General features: G+C 38.3%; 1 protein-coding gene across 2 annotated transcripts in view; it reads right to left on the bottom strand.

Moving 5' to 3' along the window:
- Positions 1-22,052, bottom strand: part of LOC127447831 (inactive phospholipase C-like protein 1) — a 115,331-nt gene extending 93,279 nt beyond the window's left edge. Inside the window, exon 1 of one of the 2 annotated variants that reach the window (XM_051709918.1) lies at positions 21,275-22,052. In XM_051709918.1, coding sequence (XP_051565878.1) covers positions 21,275-21,448 — 174 coding nt within the window. In that variant the 5' untranslated portion in view covers positions 21,449-22,052. The remainder of the gene's footprint in view (positions 1-21,274) is intronic. The other variant, XM_051709919.1, reaches the window with a different exon arrangement.
- Positions 22,053-23,362: the final 1,310 nt, after the last annotated feature.

The following is a 23,362-nucleotide window of genomic DNA, read 5'->3' as shown; positions in this document are numbered from 1 at the left end:
ACAAACAAATTTTGCATTTAACTCTCCTTTAAACCCACAACCTGGTCCCTTCATTCTTAATGGAATATTTCAGGTTAAATTCAAAATGTCTATTGACAGCATCTGTGGCCTGCTGTACACTTATACAGAAGAACCCCAAGTGGGCTGGAAGGTATAAATGTGTATAAAAAAGCATAAATGTGACGTTTTGTAAAGGCACTTCACTTATTAAATTCTTCAGCAAAATAATGTTATTTGAGCTCTGAAGTTGTCTAAATCGTCTTTTTGAAGTGGGACTCCTTTTCTAGGGGTTATGCATTATCAAATTCCCTTTAAGGCAAGACAGGTCACTCGGCGGTCATGTTCGTAATGCCTTCAGGCAGCCTGCTGGATGCTATCATTTGTATGGATACAAGTACAGCTCCTATCAACTTGAATGGGGAAAAGATTGAAATCTTAAAACGGTCAGTCAAGATTGAGCAAATCATTTATTTCAATCCAGCAATAAAATCTGACAGCAGTTTTGTCATAAATTGTGCTTCTTTGGTTCAGATTATGCAAAACAGACAATATTCAACAATCAGGATGGTCCAGCTAATGCGAATCCGTGTTCTTGATGAAATCTGAAAGGTGATCAAAAAGGTGATTGGCTTTTTTTAACTGTGAAGGCCTCAATATACTTCCGTCATAGTTATTCTTCTTTCTTTGTTCAGGAGTAAAAAGTAGTTCTAAACAGTCGAGCAATGGCATACTGTTTCCAAACACTGAGACACCCACCACACTGCTGTGTGATGCCGTTTAGAAGTACAATTAAATGAGGATGCTCAGTAAAACCTTAACTAATGTGACACTAAAATGTGTTATCAATGACTTTATGCCTCATTCTATGAATAGAATTCATATGAGGTCAGTAAAAGAAGTTGCTTTAACCACTCGATGAGGATTTAAAGTCATATATATATGCAGTAGAAAATGTATAATCTGTCTGGTTTAAATTCTGAATTAATGACGCTCAGTGTTGTTACTTTCAAAAAGCAATCCACTACTGATTACTTCTCTAAACTTTGTAATCTAATTACTTTACTGATTGCTCCATTGGGAAAGTAATCAGATTACTAATTACTTTACTCTGAAGTTACTTTCTAAAATCAATCAAACCTGCAAAAAAATCAAATGTGACACTAATAGCTCTTTTAGTACTTTAATATTTCAGATTAACAATTTTTTATTGATTCACATAAATGAACACAGAAAAACAAAAAATTTAGTATTAATATTGACTGAAAACAATAAAAAAAAAATTACAGCAATATGACAAAGACAGCAACTTGGCTAAAGAGATCCAGTGCATTTCTAAATATGCAACTTCTCTTTCTTATCTCAAATATGCTGTAGTAGTATCTTCAGGTGTGTGTGTGTGTGTCCGCTATCTACAATATTCTTAGCTGTTTGTGGCATGCATGTGTACAGTAAGCTTGTTTACCTGTGTTTGTGTTGGTGTGAAAGACAGAAAAAGAATACTAATGAACTGAAAACATTTCTGAAAACACATTTGCAGACAGCTTTGATAGTAAATCCATTGTGTATTTGAATGCTTGTTGTTTCTTTTCGGTGTGAATATACAGGTTTGCTTCTGTGTTGCATCATGTATGTGTGCATGTACAGTATGTCTGTTTGTGTGTGTACATGTGCAGCATGTGTGTGTGTATACACAACTTTACAGCGAGTGGATTATTTCTACCTCCCTGCATTTGCTCAGATGAATTGAGTATCCTTTATCACTTGTGCATCTGTAACACTATTGCATTGTGTCTGTTTAATTGTGTACAGTATATAAAGAACATAAAACAGCCGTTTGCTTAGCGACGTCTTTTTCAAGACAACGTTCTACGGCTGTCAGACAGGAATGAGTGCTGTGTTCCATATACACCAGGAACCGATCCCCTCTCCTCCCATGGCAGCTTTAGAGGAACACCCAAGGGAGGGGCGTTTGGATGGGGTAGAGCGCGGAGATTTGAGGAGATTGTTGCCGGCCCAGTCTTGCGTGCCTCAGCCAGGGCAGGGAGCACGCTGTAGGGCTTTACTGGTTGTTTAGATCAGTGTTACTACCAGAAATAATTAATAATTATTTCTGTAGTTATTAATTAATATTTAATCAATTGAATCTAACTCATTAAAACCTCATATGGGACTCCAGTAAATGTAGTGTGCTACGTTTAGGAGCAAGTTTGGTTATTAGCAATAATTAATAATTATCAAAGATAATTATTAATTATTAAAATCATTAGAACATTGATGAGAATCAATGTTAGCTTTTTTAATCCTTTAAAATCAACAATTATCAAAGATAATTGTTAACATCGATGAAACATTAATTAAAATTAACACTAGCTTACTGATCATTCAAATTCAATCAAAGATAATTATCAATTATCAAAAATCAATAGAATATTAATAAGGATTAACATTGACGGGGCACCACCCTGAAATCAGGGACTAATAACCAAATAGTAAAACAGTCTCAATATTAGATTGTTTTCTTAGGAAAATCGGCATCCGAAGAATATTGAACAATGAACGAAGGTTTGAATCCGAGCACTGACATCCCGTCAGCATGACACAGGCGTATGCAAAACAAACCAAAACACTTCTCTTTGTAATATAAACAAAAGTTTATTTATGCAGTAATATCAATTAATAATTAATACAATGCAGTCAATAAACTTCCGACTTACAACTACAAACTAAACAGTGATATGATTAGATATGGAAATAAAAATAATCCTATAACACATAAGGTGTGTGTGTGTGTGTGTGTGTGGTTAGTACGAGAGAGAGAGAGAATTAATTAAGTGACAGCCCTAAAGCCGATTTCGCGATAGTGGGAGGGAAAGCAGCTGTCAGTTTATCACTCAGAGATGCGGTGGACGGCTCGTAAAAGTCCCGCGTTATTTGACTCTTTAATGGATGAATTCAGTTGCTGTCTCACCCGCGATGGCGAAATTCCACAACAATCCAATTTGGTTGGACCACAATACAGCAAAACAAATTTGTGATAATTAATACCCTGAGTATTAATAATGAGCGGACATGGCGGTCCGTAAACTGTACAAGCAAAAACCTTGAAACACAAGAATAACACACTATAATATTCTCTCTGCCCAGACGTAAACCTCTTACTTGAATTGCACGTGGACACAGGTAGAATGTGTTTTCCTCCGTCCTTTAACTCTGACCCGGTTCCTTGAGGCTCGGGTGATGACGGGAGGCCGTTTCCTCGCTCTGTCGGCGGGCGGTAAGGCTGTTGATTCTCGGCGGGCTGGTGGAGAAATCAGAAATGTCGACTTGATTGAAGATGGAAGAGAAATCTTTAATCTTCACTTCTGTAGGCAAACAGATAAAGATGCGAATTGCTCGGCGGTCTCCTTCGGATCTGTTAGATTGTTCGGTTGAACACAGAGTAATCTCAACTCGTCCAGCGAGATGGAGATTGTATGGCCACAGTTTCAAGTCGGACGTTACTTCCTTGTGCCACGAGGTTGCACCTGAGAGCAGCAATGAAACTGCGTCCACACGCTGCAAACAAAGTTGCTGGAAGCAAATCCCGAAAGCATTTCAGAGGTATTTCAACTCCTGATGATGTCATGGTTTGAGGTGCGTTCTGTTGCGTGCCTCATCCAATAGGAGTTGAGAGTTCGATCCTTTAGTGAGCAAGGCTTCATGGGATTTGTAGTCTGTTTTGGACTCCCTTTGTTTGATTTTGGTGCGATTTTTATCAGTAAGATTTACGACTTGGAATGTGGGGGCTTGAGTTTGGTTTTTATGACTGTGTTAGGCCTGCCTTTGTCCTCTATCTGAATACATGAGGCCCAACAACGCTGACACAGAGCTCGCTGAGATTGATTGTGAGTCCATGAAATCTTGAAAAGCTTCACTTTCGTTTTCAATTTGAATAAAAAAAAAACTACACTCCACTGTGTCCATAGTAATACACCTCACTCATCTGCTGTCACCTCGATACGTGTCCTCAATGCCATGGTGGTTTGTTAGAGCGCATGCTCATTAGCTGACACAGCAACACACATAAAAGTACCAACATAGGAACGAAATATATTTTAAAATGCATTCTATTTAATATTATTGTTTTAGCAATAAATGTGTAATCCAAGTAACGTAGTTTTATTCATGTCTGTAACTGTAATCAGATTACTTAATTTTAAAAGTAACGCATTACATTACTACGTTACTGCAAAATGTATTTAGATTACAGTAACGCGTAATGCGTTACACCCAACACACTATATGCGGCTATAACACACTATATGCAGCTATAATATGCGCCGATTACACGCTGTTATTGTGATTTATGATGACACTTATAATATTGCAAATATGAGTGTATAAAAGTGTTAATGTGCAGAACAAAGACTGATGATAGAGGCCTATCTTACTTCAGACATATGTGTGAATGGAGCTCTAGGTCACACCTACCAATGACATGGACCAATGGCAGTAAGGTGTTTAACAGCCGGTCAGAAGTTTTCCTAAAAGTTTGCCCCAGCAAGCTGTTACGAACAACTAAAACGAACACAAAAAAACATTGTTCTAAATGACGTCACACCCATTCGTTCTTCAATTTTGTAGGAAGTATATCAAGGACTTAAGACAGGACTTCTTTTCCAACAGGTGCTATATTCAGCTTTAAATTTCTTAAAATTCTTGCAGGTGGATTTTTCTCAGTGTAAACAGCCCTTTCTGGTAGCCTTGGGCATATGATGCGAAAGTTATTGGATATAACTGCACAGACAAGACTGGCAAGTGATTTTATCACACTAGTCTAATGTTAACAAGTACAATGTTTAAGTCTTGTGGCTATACTTTCTAAACAGTACAGTATTTTATTGACCGTTTACATGCACCAAAGAAATGATTTATTCCAAGGTTTTTGCAGAAAGTGGCATGAAACGTCATGTAAACAAGAACGCCGATGTCCTTACGCCACTTAAGGGATTAAGCGTTCTTACTGGTTTTTGGAGAGTGCCCAAGTGCGTGAACAGATCAGATAACAAACATCTTAAGCCCCGTTCACAGTGTCAGGGAATTTGTCACTGGATGCGACAGGAGACCATTGATTTTCAATGAGTGTAGGTGACTTTCGTTGACATGAACGGTGACCGTTGGCAACGGGATGTGAGCGTTTCAGCATTCTGATTGTGTTTGATTGATACCTTGAAAGATCGATCTTTGTTTATATAATGCATTGGGTATTGCTGCAGTTTATAGCACTTTCCCGTCCAGAATGCTCATTTTTAGCGGCAAGAAAACTGATCTCTTAACAAAGTGGATAATCTTTCAAAAATGTTTGACATTGTGAGTGAGTTTAATTGATACATTAATAGATTGTTTGTCTTGTTAAATGATAGAATACATTGAGCACAGCTGTAGTTTATATAAAAGCACTCATCTGCAGAATGTTCATTATTAGAGGTAAAACAAATGATTCCTTGTCAAATAAGAATGATATATTTGTTTTACTGGCAATCTAGCTCATCTGTGATCAGATTTTCTAAAGCTATGGCCAGTTGTGCAGCCAACCAATAATGTTAGAGCAACAGCAGTAGGAATGCCTAATAGTGACAAATACAGAGACTAGCGACAACTTGCAAAAAATAAATAAATCGCTGACAATGTGAACAGGCTTTAGGATGAAGGCCAACAACAAGTCAACACAGATGAAGGAACTCAACATTCCAAGGAGTACAGTGGGAAAAGCATATAAACTATAAACTATACCCATTTATACAGACCACTGTAAAATATCAATTGTCCCTCACATTTGTGTATATGTGCTGTACATTGGGGGAGTCCCAATGTTTTACGTGAGAGGGAAACCCCAATACTGTTGTGCAATTCTGCTCCAGTTAATGATGGAAAGTTAAGAAAACAAACACAGCAACAACTCAACGCAAAAGCAACGAAGAATAAAATAGCAAATTCTTCCTTGGATGCCATGTTTGTGTCACAGGGGAAATTGCGTTGCTGTGGAGAAAGCTGCTTACTTACTGAACCGCATGTACACTGGAGTAAAGTGTACACCGCTTATACAGTGCATGTAAACGGGAATGTCACTTTCTCGCAATAAGCTGCTTTCTTGTAATATACTGTTTATCCCAGAGCAGTGTGTATCTATAAACTAAATTTTAGTTTGATTTTACAAAATGAGAGATGAGTCAAAATTATTTTTTGTGGTAATCAACTGCATGCCAAAGGTGCTGTCAATAGAGGCCACCTCCACACTAATCTCTTTTTGTTTCAAAACTGCTTTCCAAAGTATGCGATGCTAGAGTGTTTCCTACAGTCTGAAGGAAAACTCTTTTCCAGTGTGGATAAGAAGCATTTTCAAACAAAAACTAATTAGTGTGGCCATGGCTTTAGTTGAAGTCAACCAGGAATATTCCTTTAAATGCTCTCATATCTAGCTCTGGTAGTACCCCCCCCCCTTCTCTCTCTTCCTCTCAGCTGTGAACAGCGTCTGCTCAGAGAGGCTGAGTGGATAAGGAGACGATTAGAAGTGTAATTCTGTTACAGAGACTGCGTCCAGGAATTGCCTCTCACAGCACGACTCTTGAGCACCACCTAAAAAAAAAACTCTCTTGATTGTCAAAGGACCAAAAGTTCACTTTTATCTGCAAAAGAAGGAATGAAAATTAGGATTTAAAATAGGAATTCTGTGTTTGTGTGTAGAGAATCTCTGTCTGCTCTTATTCACAGCTAGATGAGGAAAAAAATATCACACTGCCACAGACATTCGCAAGAGACCATGTCGGGCCTTGCTCGGAGCGAGAGAAAAGAGAACATGAGTGCATGTTGGGTAGACCTCAACTGACACAGTTCTGACCACACTCCAGACTACAAACCTGCTTACTGCATGTCAATGAACACTGTGGTGGATTGTGTGAGGCCCATCGGTTGCCATGGTAGCCCAATGGTGCGCCAGCGATTTCCATGGCGAGTTGGAGTGAAATCATTGCAATACAGAATCCAAAATTCAATTCTAGCTAGCTTGCCCTTTATATTACTGGACCCACACACACTCCTGCCTAAACTTGTTGTGTAGTTTTTGTACAACACCTGCACTAAACACAACAATCAGTTTATAAGTCAATAAAGCAACAGCAAACAACTTTCATTAGGTTTTTACTGCCATATTTATGTACTGTCTTCAAAATGTACCAGAGATTTATTTAAACAGTGCTGGTCTCCACAGATTTTTGTCCAATCGAATGCTCTCCATAATGAGAATACACCCCGTCCCCCCCCCCCGTCCCCGCCACTTTAACATTGAGCTCAAGTGTCTGCCGCGGCTCTGATATGTGGACCGTCTGAATGACACTGTGTTGCACACTGGTCTATTATTGTAGTAACACGATGGCACGTAACAACAAAATGAACTGTGACTGGTCGTTTACATGTCTCAGTTGCTTCACATGCAAGCAAGTGATTTTCGGCGCCCTTAAGAAGCAAATCGGCCAAACGGGAATTTAGCGGCAGACACGATAATTTAAAAAGTCAGAATATCTGCCGATTTATCGGCCTCTGCAATATGTTGGTCGACCACTAGTCATGTAAACGCTTCAGTCCGATTTTTGCAAAGTTGGACTATCAGACCTAGATAATGCAATTGTACCTCGCCTTTGTTCAACATGTACTGTATGCACGTTAATCGGACCACAACTGGCCTTTGCATTGTGGCTCATACATACTCTGAAATACAGGTGACACGTGACATGTATTCAACACTTCCTTGGCTGAGGTTATTCATTGAAACAGTCAATTATAAATTGGCCCAATTTAGACATTGCAGTCAAATGCGTCTCCACTGTGATTGCATGGAGATCTGATCAAAGTTACCCGTGCAAAATGGAAAACGCTACATACATATTACTGTACATCAGAGGATGTGGTAACTGAAAATCACTTTGATAGGCAGGGTTTTTCCTTAATTTAAATTTTTTTGGCAGCCGCCAAGAAGTGAGCAAGAAGGGATTTGAGGAGAGAGACAAGATATTCCAAGTGTATTCCAATGGAAAAGTTGATGAGATTGTTAATTGTTTGGGTAACAAGATTGCAAGATGGCAGTGTCTGTTAAGTTTTTCCACAATCTAAATCACAATCCGATCACAATGCATCTTGGGTGCATTTACATCTGTCATTTAAAGTGGTCAAGTGCTATCTGATAACAATCCAATCACCAAAAACTCATGTAATGCAAGGTGTAAATGGGGCCATTATGTCATGTATATTTGGAAAGAGAAATGTGCCCTATTTGCCAGGCTCAGGGATGTGTTCTATGATAAACTGCAGGCTGGAACAACAGAGTTGAATAAATCTTGCCCTGACATGTTGCTTTATCCAAGACACACAACAATGTAAAGAACCTGAACAGATACTTATCCTTTTCAAGTCATCTCATCTCTCATTTGTTTATCATCTATCATGGAAGACAGTGTGTTTGTGAGCATGTGTCTATGTCTAACACTAGGCAAACATCCCCCACAACCTAAGACTGCTTCTCTCTGGGCTGTGGTCTACCAGGAGAGCAGCTCCAACTCTGCAAATCTCAGTTCAGCAGACACATGCTAAGCTCCACCCTGAAGTAAAACATGTGCTCCTGTGACAAGACCAAATTTGCCAACCATCTATTTCAGAAAGCCCCTTTCCGTAGAATAACCACTCATTCCGCTCTCATATTTTCACACTTTTGTATATCTCTGTTATACTGTATTTCCTGTCTCCGCCTAAGCACACATGACTTGCCCTTTTCACTGCTGCTCTGAGTCACTCTGTGTGACATCTGCAGTACCTCTGTCTTCATCTCTCTCCTAAGGACCCCTTTTTGAACAACGTTGTCAAATAAAACCGAATCCATTTTTCTCTCATATTTTCATTTTATGACACTATTGCTTAAGTTTAAGGTTTAGGGTGGGGAGGTACATTGTGTTGATAAAAAAAACACATTAACCTTGAAAACCTCTGGCCGATTCTTTGAATTACATTATTATTCTCAAATACAATAATATATTAATATGGTAACCATACTAGCCGATTCTTTAAATTACATTATTATTAGTAAATACAATAATATATTAATATTGTAACCATACATCAAAGTGCCATGGTAGTTCCTTGGAATTCATTAAAGAACTTAGAAGCACCATTAACAGAATAGTACATAAATATGGTAATTGTATATCAAAAGCACCATGATTTTTACCATCTGATACCATCAGATATCAGTGCTCACACAAGCATTTTGGCCTCTGAACAGAAGCTTCCAGTTCTCAGAGAAATACCAACACATACAGAAATACAACAGCTACAGTTGAAGTCAGAAGTTTACATAAAGTTTACATACACTTAGGCTGAAGTCTTTAAAACTTTAACTTTTTTTTTTACCACTCCACAGATTTCATATTAGTAAACTATAGTTTTGGCAAGTCATTTAGAACATCTACTTTGTGCATGACATGAGTAATTTTTCCAACAATTGTTTACAGACAGATTGTTTCACTTTTAATTGACTATATCACAATTACAGTGGTTAGAAGTTTACATACACAAAGTTAACTGTGCCTTTAATTAGCTTGGAAAATTCCAGAAAATGATGTCAAGCCTTTAGACAATTAGCCAATTAGCTTCTGATAGACTAATTGGAGTCAATTGGAGGTGTACCTGTGGATGTATTTTAAGGCCAACCTTCAAACTCAGTGCCTCTTTGCTTAACATCATGGGAAAATCAAAGGAAATAAATCAAGACCTCAGAAAAAAAAAAAAACTCTGGACCTCCACAAAACTGGTTCATCCGTGGGAGCAATTTGCAAGTGCACATGGGTACAAAGATCTTACTTTTTGGAGAAATGTCCTCTGGTCTGATGAAACAAAAATTTTAATGTTTGGCCATAATGACCATCGTTATGTTTGGAGGAAAAAGGGTGAGGATTGCAAGCCGAAGAACATCATCCCAACCATGAAGCATGGGGGTGGCAGCATCATGTTGAGGGGTGCTTTGCTGCAGGAGGGACTAGTGCACTTCACAAAATAGATGGCATCATGAGGAAGGAAAATTATGTGGATATATTGAAGCACCATCTCAAGACATCAGCCAGGAAGTTAAAGTTCAGTCACAAATGGGTCTTCCAAATGGACAATGACCCCAAGCATACCTCCAAAGTTATGGCACAATGGCTTAAGGAAAACAAAGTTAAGGTGTTGGAGTGGCCATCACAAAGCCCTGACCTCAATCCAATAGAAAATTTGTGGGCAGGCCTGAAAAAGCATGTGCAAGCAAGGAGGCCTACAAACCTGACTTATTGTTGCGGATACAGATAACAGATAAATATTTAAATAATTTTTTATCATAAATTATTCTCCCCGCCCAGTAGGGGGCGATATGCATGAAGAATGTGAATCACCAAACACAGGAGTAGGAGAAAGTTAAAGGGAAAGTGGAGATTGACTGAGCAGGAAGGAGAATTTACAGTACAAAATGTCTTAAATATTGATCTGTTTCTCACCCACACCTATCATATTGCTTCTAAAGACAATAATTTAACCACTGGAGTCGGCTGGAGTACTTTTATGTTGCCCTTATGTGGATTTTAGAGATTCAAAACATTTTGGCACCCATTCACTTGCAATGTATGGACCAAAGGAGCTCAGATATTCTTCTAAAAATCTTCAATTTCATCTTCAACAGGTGAAAAAGTCATACACATCTGGGATGGCATGAGGGTAAATTATGTGTTTCCTTTAAGATTTGTTTTCACTGGCCATACCCATTAATTAGGAGGAGGTATGCACTGACTACATACTTCTTGGCCATATAGTGTGATTCTGAAGTAGGTAATCATGAGTAAAAGTGTTAACCAAGCAAGCCCTACAACCACTTGTGGGTAGGGTGTTTCTAAACAGGAAGCCAAAAGCAGACACAGTCCCTTCTGCTATCTCCCTTTTTCACCTAAGAAATACTCTCTCGTTCTGTATCCCCTCTTAACTTCTATGCATTCCATCTGTCTCCATTCCAACGGATCATGATAACCGAGAAATGCTACTTTAACAATCAAGCACTGACACAACAATCACAGCAGCTATAAAAAAGGGCCCTAGCAGCCAAAAATTTTGGCAATGGCATTCTAAACTTTACAATATTCTTCTGCTTTTGGCAATTTGTCTTCAAACACAGTTTGGCACTAGTTTGTCTTTTCTTCACAAACCCTGACTCACACAGAGTGGCCAAACAAGGCAGCATTGCTGTACAGTTTTCAGCTGGCACTGAAATCCATGCGAGGAAAATAAATGAGAATAAAACAACAAAGGTTATGATACAAAAGTCTTCAGGATGCAGGCAGAACCCGACATACTGCTGGGAAACAGCCAAATTCTCTAAAGCGAACACAGGAAGAGGGTTATGAAAATGTCATCATTTGCATCCACTCAGAGAAATGTGTCTACTTTTGCCACTGACACACAGGCAGTGATAAAATACCTTTAGTGGGAGCCGCATCCATCTCGATTTTCATGTAGATCCTCAACGATCATAAACCATTTTGTTGTGATAAAAGATAAATGCTGAAAAACATATACAAAACAGACTGCAGTCTTCAAGCGTTGTCAAAAATATCATGATTCTGAGCTATGTGCACATGAAAAACTAAGCAAAGTTGTATTTATCAGTGGGAACTTAGAATTCTCTGAAGTTGCTGAGGTATGATGTTGGAGTGGCATGTCTACATGAAAGTGTTTTGTAACGTTTTTCCAATTTTACTGCTATATTTCAGTAATATGAATTTGTTTTATATAACATTATAGTCAAGCTAAAAGTCAACTAATGTAAAGCTAATGGCCTACCTCAATGGTGTGCTTTAGGCAAATGAATGAATTTGTTGTCATGTGTAAATAAATCATAAGGTTGTGTAAAAGTGATGCAGTGCCGTAGATTCCGATGGGAGATGGGGGGGAAAGGTAACCCCCCCAAAATAAAAAAAAGCAAGTACAAGCAGGCATTTCAGATAAGCAGGTAAGAATTGAAATTTTCAGAGTGGAAAGAATGTTTGATATGATACACAACATACAAATATTTAAGAGTATGCTATCCTATGAATTTTTATTTATCTGTGCATTAATTTGAACTGTTATTATGCACTGTGTAATGAGTTTTAATGAAAAAATCTTTTGATCATAAATGCTCACAGTCCTGTTTGTTTTATTATAGCCTAAATAGTTTGTTTTGTTTTGGCTACAGCCATATTTTGTTTCTGACTTGAATGCGTGACATGTCGTAATAACAACTGCCCAACTCAGTCGTAGAAGCTTTCCAGGTGCACTTAAAGGCAGCATATGCCCCATGATCATACATGAGGCCAAAGTGACTCAGATTGTGTTAGATAGGAATGATAACACCATTCAGTGGACTGTGGCACCAGTAGCAGAGTGACACTAAAGTACAGAGGTCACCAGTCTGCCTTCAGGACACCAACTCACACAAACACAAGCTCATTTAACCACAAAGTCACACGCAGAGTCACAGCAGCTACATTGTAATTGTTCTTGACCAGCAGCCAGTAACACTTTCTAAACAATCATTGTCCGGAACAGAGCACAGTGCTGCAGAACAAAAGCTGACTTTGATCAAAAAGACAATTTAATGCAAATTACTAAATCAACGTACAACAACAAATCTAATGATTGTGGCCTGAGGGTTTCCTCACAGCAGTCTTTTAAAAAAATGTTAAGTCTCACAATAGATGCGGAGTGACTCCAGCCAGGTCTCCTAAGAAACCAAATTGGCCCGGTTGCTAGGGAGTGTAGAGTCACATGGGGTAACCTCCTCATGGTCGCGATTAGTGGTTCTCGCTCTCAGTGGGGTGCATAGCAAGTTGTGCGTGGATCGTGGAGAGTAGCATGTGCCTTCACATGCTGCGAGTCTCCACGGTGTCATGCACAACAAGCCACGTGATAAGACGCGCAGATTGACTGTCTCAGAAGTGGAGGCAACTGAGACTTATCCTCCGCCACCCGGACTGAGGTGAGTAACCGTGCCTCCACAAGGACCTACTAAGTAGTGGGAATTAGGCTTTCCAAATTGAGGATAAAAAGGGGATTAAAAAAAAAAAAAAAAAAAATGTTGGTTTGATTCTGCTTTGACAAATTACATTCATTGACTGATGTTTATTCACTTTCATTCATGAAGCAGATATATTAATGAGTGAGATGAGATATTGTGTGTGTTTGAGTGAAAGAGCTGTGGGGCCACAGGAAAAACAGTAAAAAAAAAAGGGAGAGATTGGCAGAAAAAAAAAAAAGGAAATAAGACAGTATCTTGAATTACAGCAAATAAGAGGAAATGTGAGGGAGAGATGCATGGCTTCTTATTCCCTTCCTCATGACAATCACTCTAATACACAAAAGGCCTCATTCACAAACTGTGCATACACACGTATTTGTTTGTGAAACCTGTGTGCAATTTATTTCATACAGAACAACCTGTACATTTTACATTTTAAAACTGTTGTTTTTTATGGTATATTTTACGGTGCAGTACTGAATAATTTACTGAAGAGAGTACGTGTACTCTCATTAAACATAATATAAATTGTAACCGTTAATTATATGGGACAAATCATACTTTTTACATCTAAAAAATCTAATTTTTTAATAATACATGTATTGTCTTTTTAAATATATTAAAAATTAACGTACATTTGGTTAACGAGTAGTTACCGTAAATTTACGTTTTATTACTGTAGCATTTTTACAGTCTTTTACCATTAAAATTTTGGAAATTTTTTGTGTAGGTTTGCACTTAAAATATGCTAAATTTAGGATACATTTAGAACCAACCCAAAACACACACTCAAAAAATGACTTTGGTAGCCTTAAAAAAGTGGAATATGGTTGGCCATAATGTTATATTGTTATATATGCTGTTTAAATAAATCTAACTTCAGAACAAAAATAGCTTGATCTGGGATATGGTCTGCATAAAACTGTAGCCAGTCAACACAGAGTAGGCCTATACAGTATAACAGTGTTTATTGTGTTTCAGCTGGTTTTGAGAATGGCACACTTCACTGCTTAAGAAAGATGTTATAAGGATAGATTTGTAGAGAGTGTCAAACGGCTGTACAGGTGAGGTTGTGAGGAGAGTTCTTATATGAAGATGGTATGGGTATATATAATGCTTATTTCAAACTGCAGCCATGTTCTCCCTTGTTTAAAGGGTTAGTTCACCCAAAAATGAAAATTCTCTCATTATTTACTCACTTTTTAGAAGAATATCTCAGCTCTGTAGGTCCATACAATGTAAGTGAATGGGTGCCAAAATTTTGAAGCTCCAACGTCCATTTAAGGGCAACATAAAGGTACTCCAGACGACTCTGGTGGTTAAATCCATAAATTCAGAAGCAATATGATAGTGTGGGTGAGAAACAGATCAATGTTCAAGTACTTTTTTACTAGGCATTTTCCCTGCTCAGTCAATTTCCACTTTACTTTCACATTCTCCTTCCATTTTTGGTGATTCACAGCCTTCTTGCATATCACCCCCTAATGGTCAGGGAGGAAAATGTATGACAAAAAAATTACTTGAATATTGATCGGTTTCTCACCCATACCTATCATATTGTGTCTGAACACATGGATTTAACCACTGGAGTCATATAGATTACTTTTACATTTACATTTATTCATTTGGCAGATGGCTTTATCCACAGCGACTTACAAAAGAGGAACAATACATCATAAGCGATTTATCTCAAGGAGACAGTGGTACGAAGTGTGCTGCATTACAAAGTTTCAGTAGCATCTGAATAGTAGTATCCAAGACATATTAGAGTGCAACAAGAATATATATTATTTATTTTATTTTTTATGAGTGCATAGTTAAGTGCTCATGGAAAAGATGTGTTTTAGCCATTTTTTGAAGACAGAGAATGAGTCTGCTTCACAGATGGAGTTGGGAAGTTCATTCCACCAACGTTGTACAGTAAAACCGAAAGTCCGGGAAAGTGTTTTTGTGCCTCTTTGTGTTGATACAACAAGGTGCCGCTCATTAGCTGACCGCAGGCTTCTGGTGGAAACATAGCTCTGCAGAAATGATTTTAGGTACGCTGGAGCAGACCCAGTGACTGTTCTGTATGCCAGCATTAGAGTCTTGAATTTGTGCATCAACCGGCAGCCAGAGAAGAGAAACAAGGAGTGGTGGAACATGCACTCTCTTTGGTTCATTAAAGACCAGATGTGCTGCTGCATTCTTTTATGCTCCCATTATGTGGATTTTTGAGTTTAAAAATGTTGGCATCCATTCACTTGCATTGTGAGAATCTACAGAGCTGAAATATTCTTCTAAATACCTTAATTGGTGTTCTGCAGAAGAAAGAACATCTGGGATGGCATAAGGGTGAGTAAATGATGAGAGAATTTTCCTTTTTGGGTGAACTATCCCTTTAAGGTATGATAAGACTAGGCTTTGAGTATGCAAAAGTATCTATAACAATACAAACCATGCTGCTTTAAAGTTTGTATTGTGGTAAATGTGCGACGTTAAGATCCTCTAAAGAGCATAACAGAGCCCGCCCACTTTTCAGCCATCTTTGTTCCAGACGTATTTCTCCATTCTTTTACTCTTTATTAAAAGAGTTCTAAGACATGAACCAGATCAACCAGCTCTGAGGTGAATCACATCGTCATAAGCAAAATCACAAGCAAAACATTATTTGAAAAACAGACAAAAAGACACAAGACTTCATCTTGGGAATGAACTACATTCCCCTAAGCCATGAAGCATTGTGAATGACAATCAAATTTAAAACTATGGAAAATATAAAACTTTAAAGCTGTTGATTGTAAGGACAGAAACAATTTAAGTTTATTGCAAAATATTTAGATATATACAAGTAGTTTGAGAGTGTAGGGAGACCGACTCTGTTATGTAATTCTCATTGGGAGGTCGCTCCAGAGCTCTTTAGCCGTAATATTCTGAGTTTCCTCTTCAGGGCAATGGGTAGAGTATTTTTCAGGAACTCTGTTGTTAAGACACACTTTGTTAAATGTTTTTTAAAAAACAAGTTATGAGGACTGGTGGCTTTAACAGAAGCAAATACCACTGATTAACAACCTCAGAGCTCATATAGGTATTTTAAAAAAGCTTACAAGTTATTGTTAAAAATCAATTCCCCTATAGAAAATGAATGGGATTTTTACCTCTGGAACCCAACTGTTGCGCTCTATTGATCAAACATATTTCCACTATATCAATTCTTAGGTCAGAGTTCCCCAAACTTGAACATTTGAAAAGAAGTAAAACACTTGGTTATGATGTGTTACTTTCATAAGAGCAAAAAGAGGGTGGAAAGGTGGATATGACATCATTGAGGAACTTTCCCTTTGGGAGCTTAATACGAGAAAATCCAGATAAATTTTACAATATGGCATTGTGTACACTCAGCAGAAATAGTTAACCTTGTCATGTGAATAGTTTAGCTTTATGGTAAGCTAAAATGCTATTTCTAGCCCTTTTACATGCATCTGTTACAAAGCACGATTATATTTTTCTATCAAGAAAAACCACGTTAGATCATAATCAACCATGAGAGTGCAAGTACTTTTAAAAACAGCATGTCAATAAAAATGCCTTTTATCCAGATTGCCTGAGCACCACACATATCTATCAATATCCTCACAAACCTTTAATCATGTTAGCAGTCCAATAACAGATACACAAATAAATCTGTGAAATTTTGGGACATCCCCTCATCAAGGACAGTGAGAACACAAATCAATCAGTTTTTACAATCGCCTCTGTGCTGAGCATGAAATATTCTTATCTGGGACAACACATTGTGCAAAAGGTCAGATTGTCCTTGCTTCCATTGAAGCACACAAGATGCTCTTTAGAATGTTCCCATATCTTGCTGCAATAACATAGATCATTAGGAATCTATGCCATCTCGAGTGCATGCAGTCATTAAAGCAAAAGGGAAACAGACCAAAAATAAATTCTGAAATTAATTTTAATTTTGCAATTCATCTTTTCTTTTCTCAACTGTTAATATAATTCTTAATGAAAGAAATATAATAACAAAATCCAAAATAAAGCCAGACTTTAATTAGAATCCCACTCAAGTCTGAGCAAGTTCTCAGGACTGTATCCATTTAAAATATAATGATGCCTCTGGACAGTGACTTCGAGGGCTGGGCACTTCGGCGGAAGACGGGGTTACATTACTCACATTCTGGATCTGAAACAAACAGAACGAAGATCTTGGAATGGGATGAGTCACATGAATGCTGCCCCCTTTCTCTCTGCTCTATTGACAGTGCCTGTCACTGACATCATCGTCTTCTTTGCCATCTGTCAATTACCCAGTGTTGCTTCCTGCTTACTGAACTAAAAGAGCGTTTTTCAGATGTTTAAACACTGAACTTGGTGATAAGCTGCACCGAAGCATCAAATAAAGTTGAAGATAATGGGGCTGACTTTCACAAGCACTGATGTAATGTTGTTGCAGCATTAAACCCTGGAACCCTTGATCAATGACTACCTAGGCAATGGTAACCACTGGACCCTAAGGGCATCTGTGTGTTCCAAACACATCTGGAAATTAACCTCTCCCCTTGACTTGTCCTTTTCTTGAGAAAGTTCTTGAAATTAGTACTGTAAATATGGGTAAAAATAATGAAATAAGCTTCAACATTTAAGGAACAATTGGCCCAAAATTGAAAATTCTGCCATTATTTACTCACCCTCATGTCATTCCAAAATGTCATGATATGTTTTCAGTGGAATAAAAAAAAAATAAAAAAAATAAAAACATACTTCAAACACTAAATATTGTTATTCCTCGAGTGCCTTGTAACTAAATGTCATGATGTCAAAACTTTCCTATAGGAGTCACATATGACTTGAGAGCTGGAGTGGAAGATAAGATTTTCAGCGATTAACAGCTTAAATTTCGGTCTGCTCCTCACACAAATCTATTGTATGATTTTAGAGGAATTGGAATATAGCACACGAGTAGTACAGACTACATTCTTGGTGCTTTTACAGTGCCCTTCTGTCCTTTTTGCAGCTTAAAGGTATAGTTCACCCAAAAATGAAAATTCTCTCATCATTTACTCACGCTCAAACCATCTCAGATGTGTATGACTTTCTTCTGCAGAAAACAAATGAAGATTTTTAGAAGAGTATCTCAGCTCTAAAAGCCCATAAAGCGAAGCTATATGATAGGTGTGGGTGAGAAACAGATCAATATTTAAGCCCTTTTTTACTATAAATCTCCACCTTTGACCACCAGTAGGTGGCGTTAAGCACGAATAATGTGAATCGACAAAAAACAAAAGAATGTGAAAGTGGAGATTTATAGTAAAAAGGATATATATATTGATCTGTTTCTCACCAACAGCTATCTTAAGCCAATGATTAAATCACTGGAGTTTTATGGATTACTTTTATTCTGCCTTTATGTGCTTTTTGGACCTTCAAAGTACTGGCCACCATTCACTTGTATTGTATCAATCTACAGAGCTGAGATATTCTTCTAAAAATATTTGTTTATGTTCTGCAGAAGAAAGAAAGTTATACACATCTGATGACAGATGACAGAATTTTGGCCTTTTAAAAGGCCTGGGGTTATTATGAACTGGTGTGTATAAAAAAAAAATATCCTTGTGAAGATTTTTTTAAATGTTATTTTTTGTGTTCCAAGGGGGAAAAATAACAGCATGGTTTGGAATGAAATGAGACTGAATCTAAAATTACAGAACTTTTATTTTCTGGTGAACTGTTCCTTTAATTGGCTGTTTTTATCTGGGGGGGGGGGTTGGGGTTGGGTTTCTCCCATTTTTCTCCCCAATTTGGAATGCCCAATTCCCAATGCGCTCTAGGTCCTCGTGGTGGCGTAGTGACTTGCCTCAATCCAGGTGGCGGAGGATGAATCTCAGTTGCCTCCGCATCCGAGACCGTCAATCCGCGCATCTTATCACGTGGCTTGTTGAGCGCGTTACCACGGAGACATAGCACGTGTGGAGGCTCCACGCTATTCTCCGTGGCATCCACGCACAACTCACCACGTGCCCCACCAAGAGCGAACCACATTATAGCGTCCACGAGAAGGTTACCCCATGTGAATCTACCCTCCATAGCAACCGGGCCAATTTGGTTGCTTAGGAGACCTGGCTGGAGTTACTCAGCACGCCCTGGATTCGAACTTACGACTCCAGGAGTGGTAGTCATTAATTGGCTGTATTGATGTTAGTCCTTATTGTCTATGAATAATTCTTGAAGACTGGAATTATTTCAGGTCTACCTTAAGGTCACAATTGCCTTGCAGTTTATACTGTAACAACAATTGTGTGGAAAATCGCCTCTGGCTCTTTTCATTTTTCATTATATTGTGTCCAAGTGGACGAAAAGGCTTTGGATGTGGTTATCCAAGAAAAGGATCAAATGACTATGGTTAGGTTACCTGATATCTGATGACTAATGATCATGACTCTCAATGATACTGCCACATTAGTTCATATTAAATGTATCTAAAAGAAAGGTGTCAACTTGGCCATCTCTTCAAACAAGGATATCATAGAATGGCACAAATATTGTGTGCAGTTACTTGAACTGGCCACAAAACTGGAAAAATAAGATTTCATTTTTAAAAGTCTGTGGGTATCTATGAGAACATCAACTTAAACGTGAAGTGTGCAGTTGATTCTCCGTTAAAATACTTGCTTGCTGAGGATAGATACAAGTAATTCACTTGTATACCGATTTCCCTGAAAAGTGTAAACACTGTGGCACTTTCAAAACATTGCTCTGTTTGTTTGAGCATGCTGTTAGCAAATCTGTTTAGTGACTAGTGGTACACAAATTACACACTGCACTTTTAAGGTGATACCACCATTTCACTGAAGTATATGACAGAATTTCTCTTGTGGCTATATCCATACTGTCAAGCGATGTTGTAAGTGAATATGTGGATCCAACAGGTAAACCCGAGTCGTATGGTGTTTTTTTATAAACACCACAAATATATTAAGTTAAAGGCCTCATCCCACACTATGTCAATGTCATGGCTTTGAATTCCAGCCGTTAGTCTGCTTACTACCGGCGTACATTTTCCAATCAGCTCTTGAAAATTTGCCCTTGTCACCCTTGAAAGTTTAATCACATATGCACAATGGAAATACCCATTATGCTGCGGAACAGACACAGAGTTGTCTACTACTGGATATGAAATGTATATTTCTGAACATTAATTCAAGATAACTTAGGAATGTAAATGTCAGCATCAAAGAAGGGGAGGTGTAGTCTAGTGGTTAAAGATCTAGGCTGGTAAATGAGAGGTTGTAGGTTCAAACCCTACAAGGGTTGATCAATATACTACCACTTTTGTCCCATTGAAAGACACTTAAAGGAATAATTCAGCCAAAAATGAAAATTCTCTCATCATTTACATTGTGTATGACTTTTTCTTCTGCTAAACACAAACAGATATTTAGATGAATATCTCAGCTCTGTAGATCCATACAATGTAAGTGAATGGGTACAAAATTTTGAAGCTCCAAAAGCACATAAAGCCAGCATAAAAGTAATCAATATTTCACTCCAATGGTTAAATCCATATCTTCAGAAGCAATATAAGTGTGGGTGAGAAACAGATAAATATTTAAGTCCTTTTTTACAATAAATGTCCACTTTCACTTTCACATTCTTCTTCTTATGTTTTTGGCGATTTACATTCTTTGTGTATATCACCACCTACTGGGCAGGGAGGAGAATTTATGGTGAAAAAGGACTAAATATTGATCTGTTTCTCACCCACACCTATCATATAGCTTCTGAAGACATGGATTAAACCACTGGAGGCTTATGGATTACTTTTGTGCTGCCTTTATGTGCTTTTAGGAGCTTCAAACATTTGGTACCCATTCACTTGCATTGTATGGACCTACTGAGCTTAAATATTCTTCTAAAAATCTTCGTTTGTGTTCAGCAGAAGAAATAAAGTCAAACATCAGGGATGGCATGAGGGTGAGAAAATTACGAGAAATTTTTCATTTTTGGGTTAAGTCACCTTAGGAGACAGAACCTGTAATAAGGGAACTAAAGCGGTTGTCGGTCAATTCCTGCTTCTCTATATTCTTCAATCTTTATTGTTTCATGTCAACAGACGGGTTCGAGTACGATTACTGCTACCAAACTCTTGACAACTCATTCGTGTGTGTTTTTGGTGCACCTTACCTTAATAATGCTGCTCCTCCTCGGTGCCGTTTTCACCGACTCCAGGATAGCCGCCTCATCGCGCTCTACCAGCGGCACGGTGACTCCACTCCGCCTGCCTGAGCGAGTAGCTCTCGCAGGGATGAAGTCTGGAGCTCCGTCCCTACACGACCCGTCCTCATAAGACTCCGACATGTCCAGGGTTGGTTAGTTAGGAAGTCAGAAAAATTTTACTCAGATAAAAGTGTACTAAGTGGATGCATATAAGAGCATCTAACTTATGCGCCCCTGGGTAGCTCCGGTGGTCTAATTGAACTTAATTGTGCATACTGTTCCTCATGTTGAGGATAGATCTCGTTTCGTTAGATGAGTTCTTGCCGTCCATCCTAACCCAGCTTCAAGTCAAGATGCGAAATGAAGAGAAATGGCATGTAGAATAATGGGCTCACAATTCACTATTCCGCAAGAAGACACTCGCATCACCGCGCAACAAGTTAACGAGCTCCGCCGGTTCCCAACTTCTCCACTGATCCCGTGCGCATCAAACAACCTGCTTTGACATGTGCAAATTGCTCTTTCTTTCACAGACGTCCACGAGAGGAACTGCGGGTCACCACATTACTATCGGGTATAAAAAAAAAATGTGCGTATTCAACTCCCGGACAGGTTAGTTTCTTTATCTGTGTCGGCATGATGGAAAACAAACAGCAGAATATCGTTTGGGGATGTTGCTCGCCTCATCTCACTGCGTGTTCGTTTAGAAACTCGGTTTAGGTTTGACAAGAATACGGAACGCCAGCGACTCAGGCACCTCTGAGATCGGTTAACCCCGCCCCTCGTGTCCTTAAACCATTGATGGACGGGATTGGCGACCAATCAGAGCTCTCACATTGCCATCAACTCTAATCTCTCATCTTTCACAGAGGAGGAGCCATGTGTATGAGACTCAGGAATGTTACTCATTTGAGTTTACCAGATGTTTGAAAGAAAGAAAAAACGCTGGGGTGTAAATTGTTTTACAATGTTTGAGACAGACAAATGGGTATAATCAGATAATAATGACGATTTGGTGGTATGTGTCAAAAGGGTTATTCTTTTGAACTGAAAATGGTAATACATCACTTATTTTTCTTTTGCACGTGTTAATGGCATGTTAAACTTAATAGACATATTCTCCCAGTTTTCCTGTAGGCTACCTCTTGGCCTAAAAAACAAACAATAATGTATTAAATGTGGCAATGTGTACGCAGAAAGTGAATATAAACATTTCTATTAAATTTGTTAACAATTTCCTCAATTGCACTACTATATTTCATTCACTGCAAGTCAAGTTAAGCATTTCTGCTTACTTTAGCCTGCAAGATCTCATTTCGGGGTACGCACAGATAAGTTTTTTTTTTGTTTTTTTTTTAGAAACCATTCAATTCTGATGACATTTTGAGAAGTATTTTTTACATTCTCTTCAGTATGTGTAGCATTCATGTAACTAATGGCAAAAGCATTTCTAAAAGACTAGAGGCCATTCAGACCAGCGCAGTGCAACGAACCCAGGTAGCACACGGACGTCTCCGAGAAGTCTGTTTTAGATCTTTTCATCTGGAAAGCATCTAACATCTGCTAAACATCTTAAAAAGATCAGATTTACAATCATTCTAAATCATAAAAGTCTCATTTGCTAAATGTCTTATTGACATCCGAGACATACGTATTGATATACGTCTTATAAACGTATTGCAGATGAGCAAACAACGTAAAATAGACGTCTTCCAGATGTAAACACATACATCAAATAGACGTCTGGGTGTTGTACGTGTGCTATCAGGGAAAATAGTATAACCAGAGAGTATTTAGCAGAGATGGGCCACTTCTATTAAAATGAATGGGAGGAGCCCCAACGGTCAACGGATGTAGAAAGGAAGTCCCGCCTTACAGTTAAAAGAGCCAATCACCTTTTAGATTGAGACATCGCCTGTCAATCGACTCTAAAACGCGCATGTGCATGAGCTCTACAAGCCGTGAAAATTGCGTTTTTTAGAGTAATGTGAGGTAAAGAATCACAATTTATGACACCAATATTGTCAGATTGTATTGCTGATATGAAATATGGTA

Source organism: Myxocyprinus asiaticus, chromosome 11 (assembly GCF_019703515.2).
Source record: "Myxocyprinus asiaticus isolate MX2 ecotype Aquarium Trade chromosome 11, UBuf_Myxa_2, whole genome shotgun sequence".
NCBI classification, from domain to species: domain Eukaryota; kingdom Metazoa; phylum Chordata; class Actinopteri; order Cypriniformes; family Catostomidae; genus Myxocyprinus; species Myxocyprinus asiaticus.
Note: the sequence above shows the minus strand (reverse complement) of the source record. Positions and strands in the feature narration are given on the sequence as shown.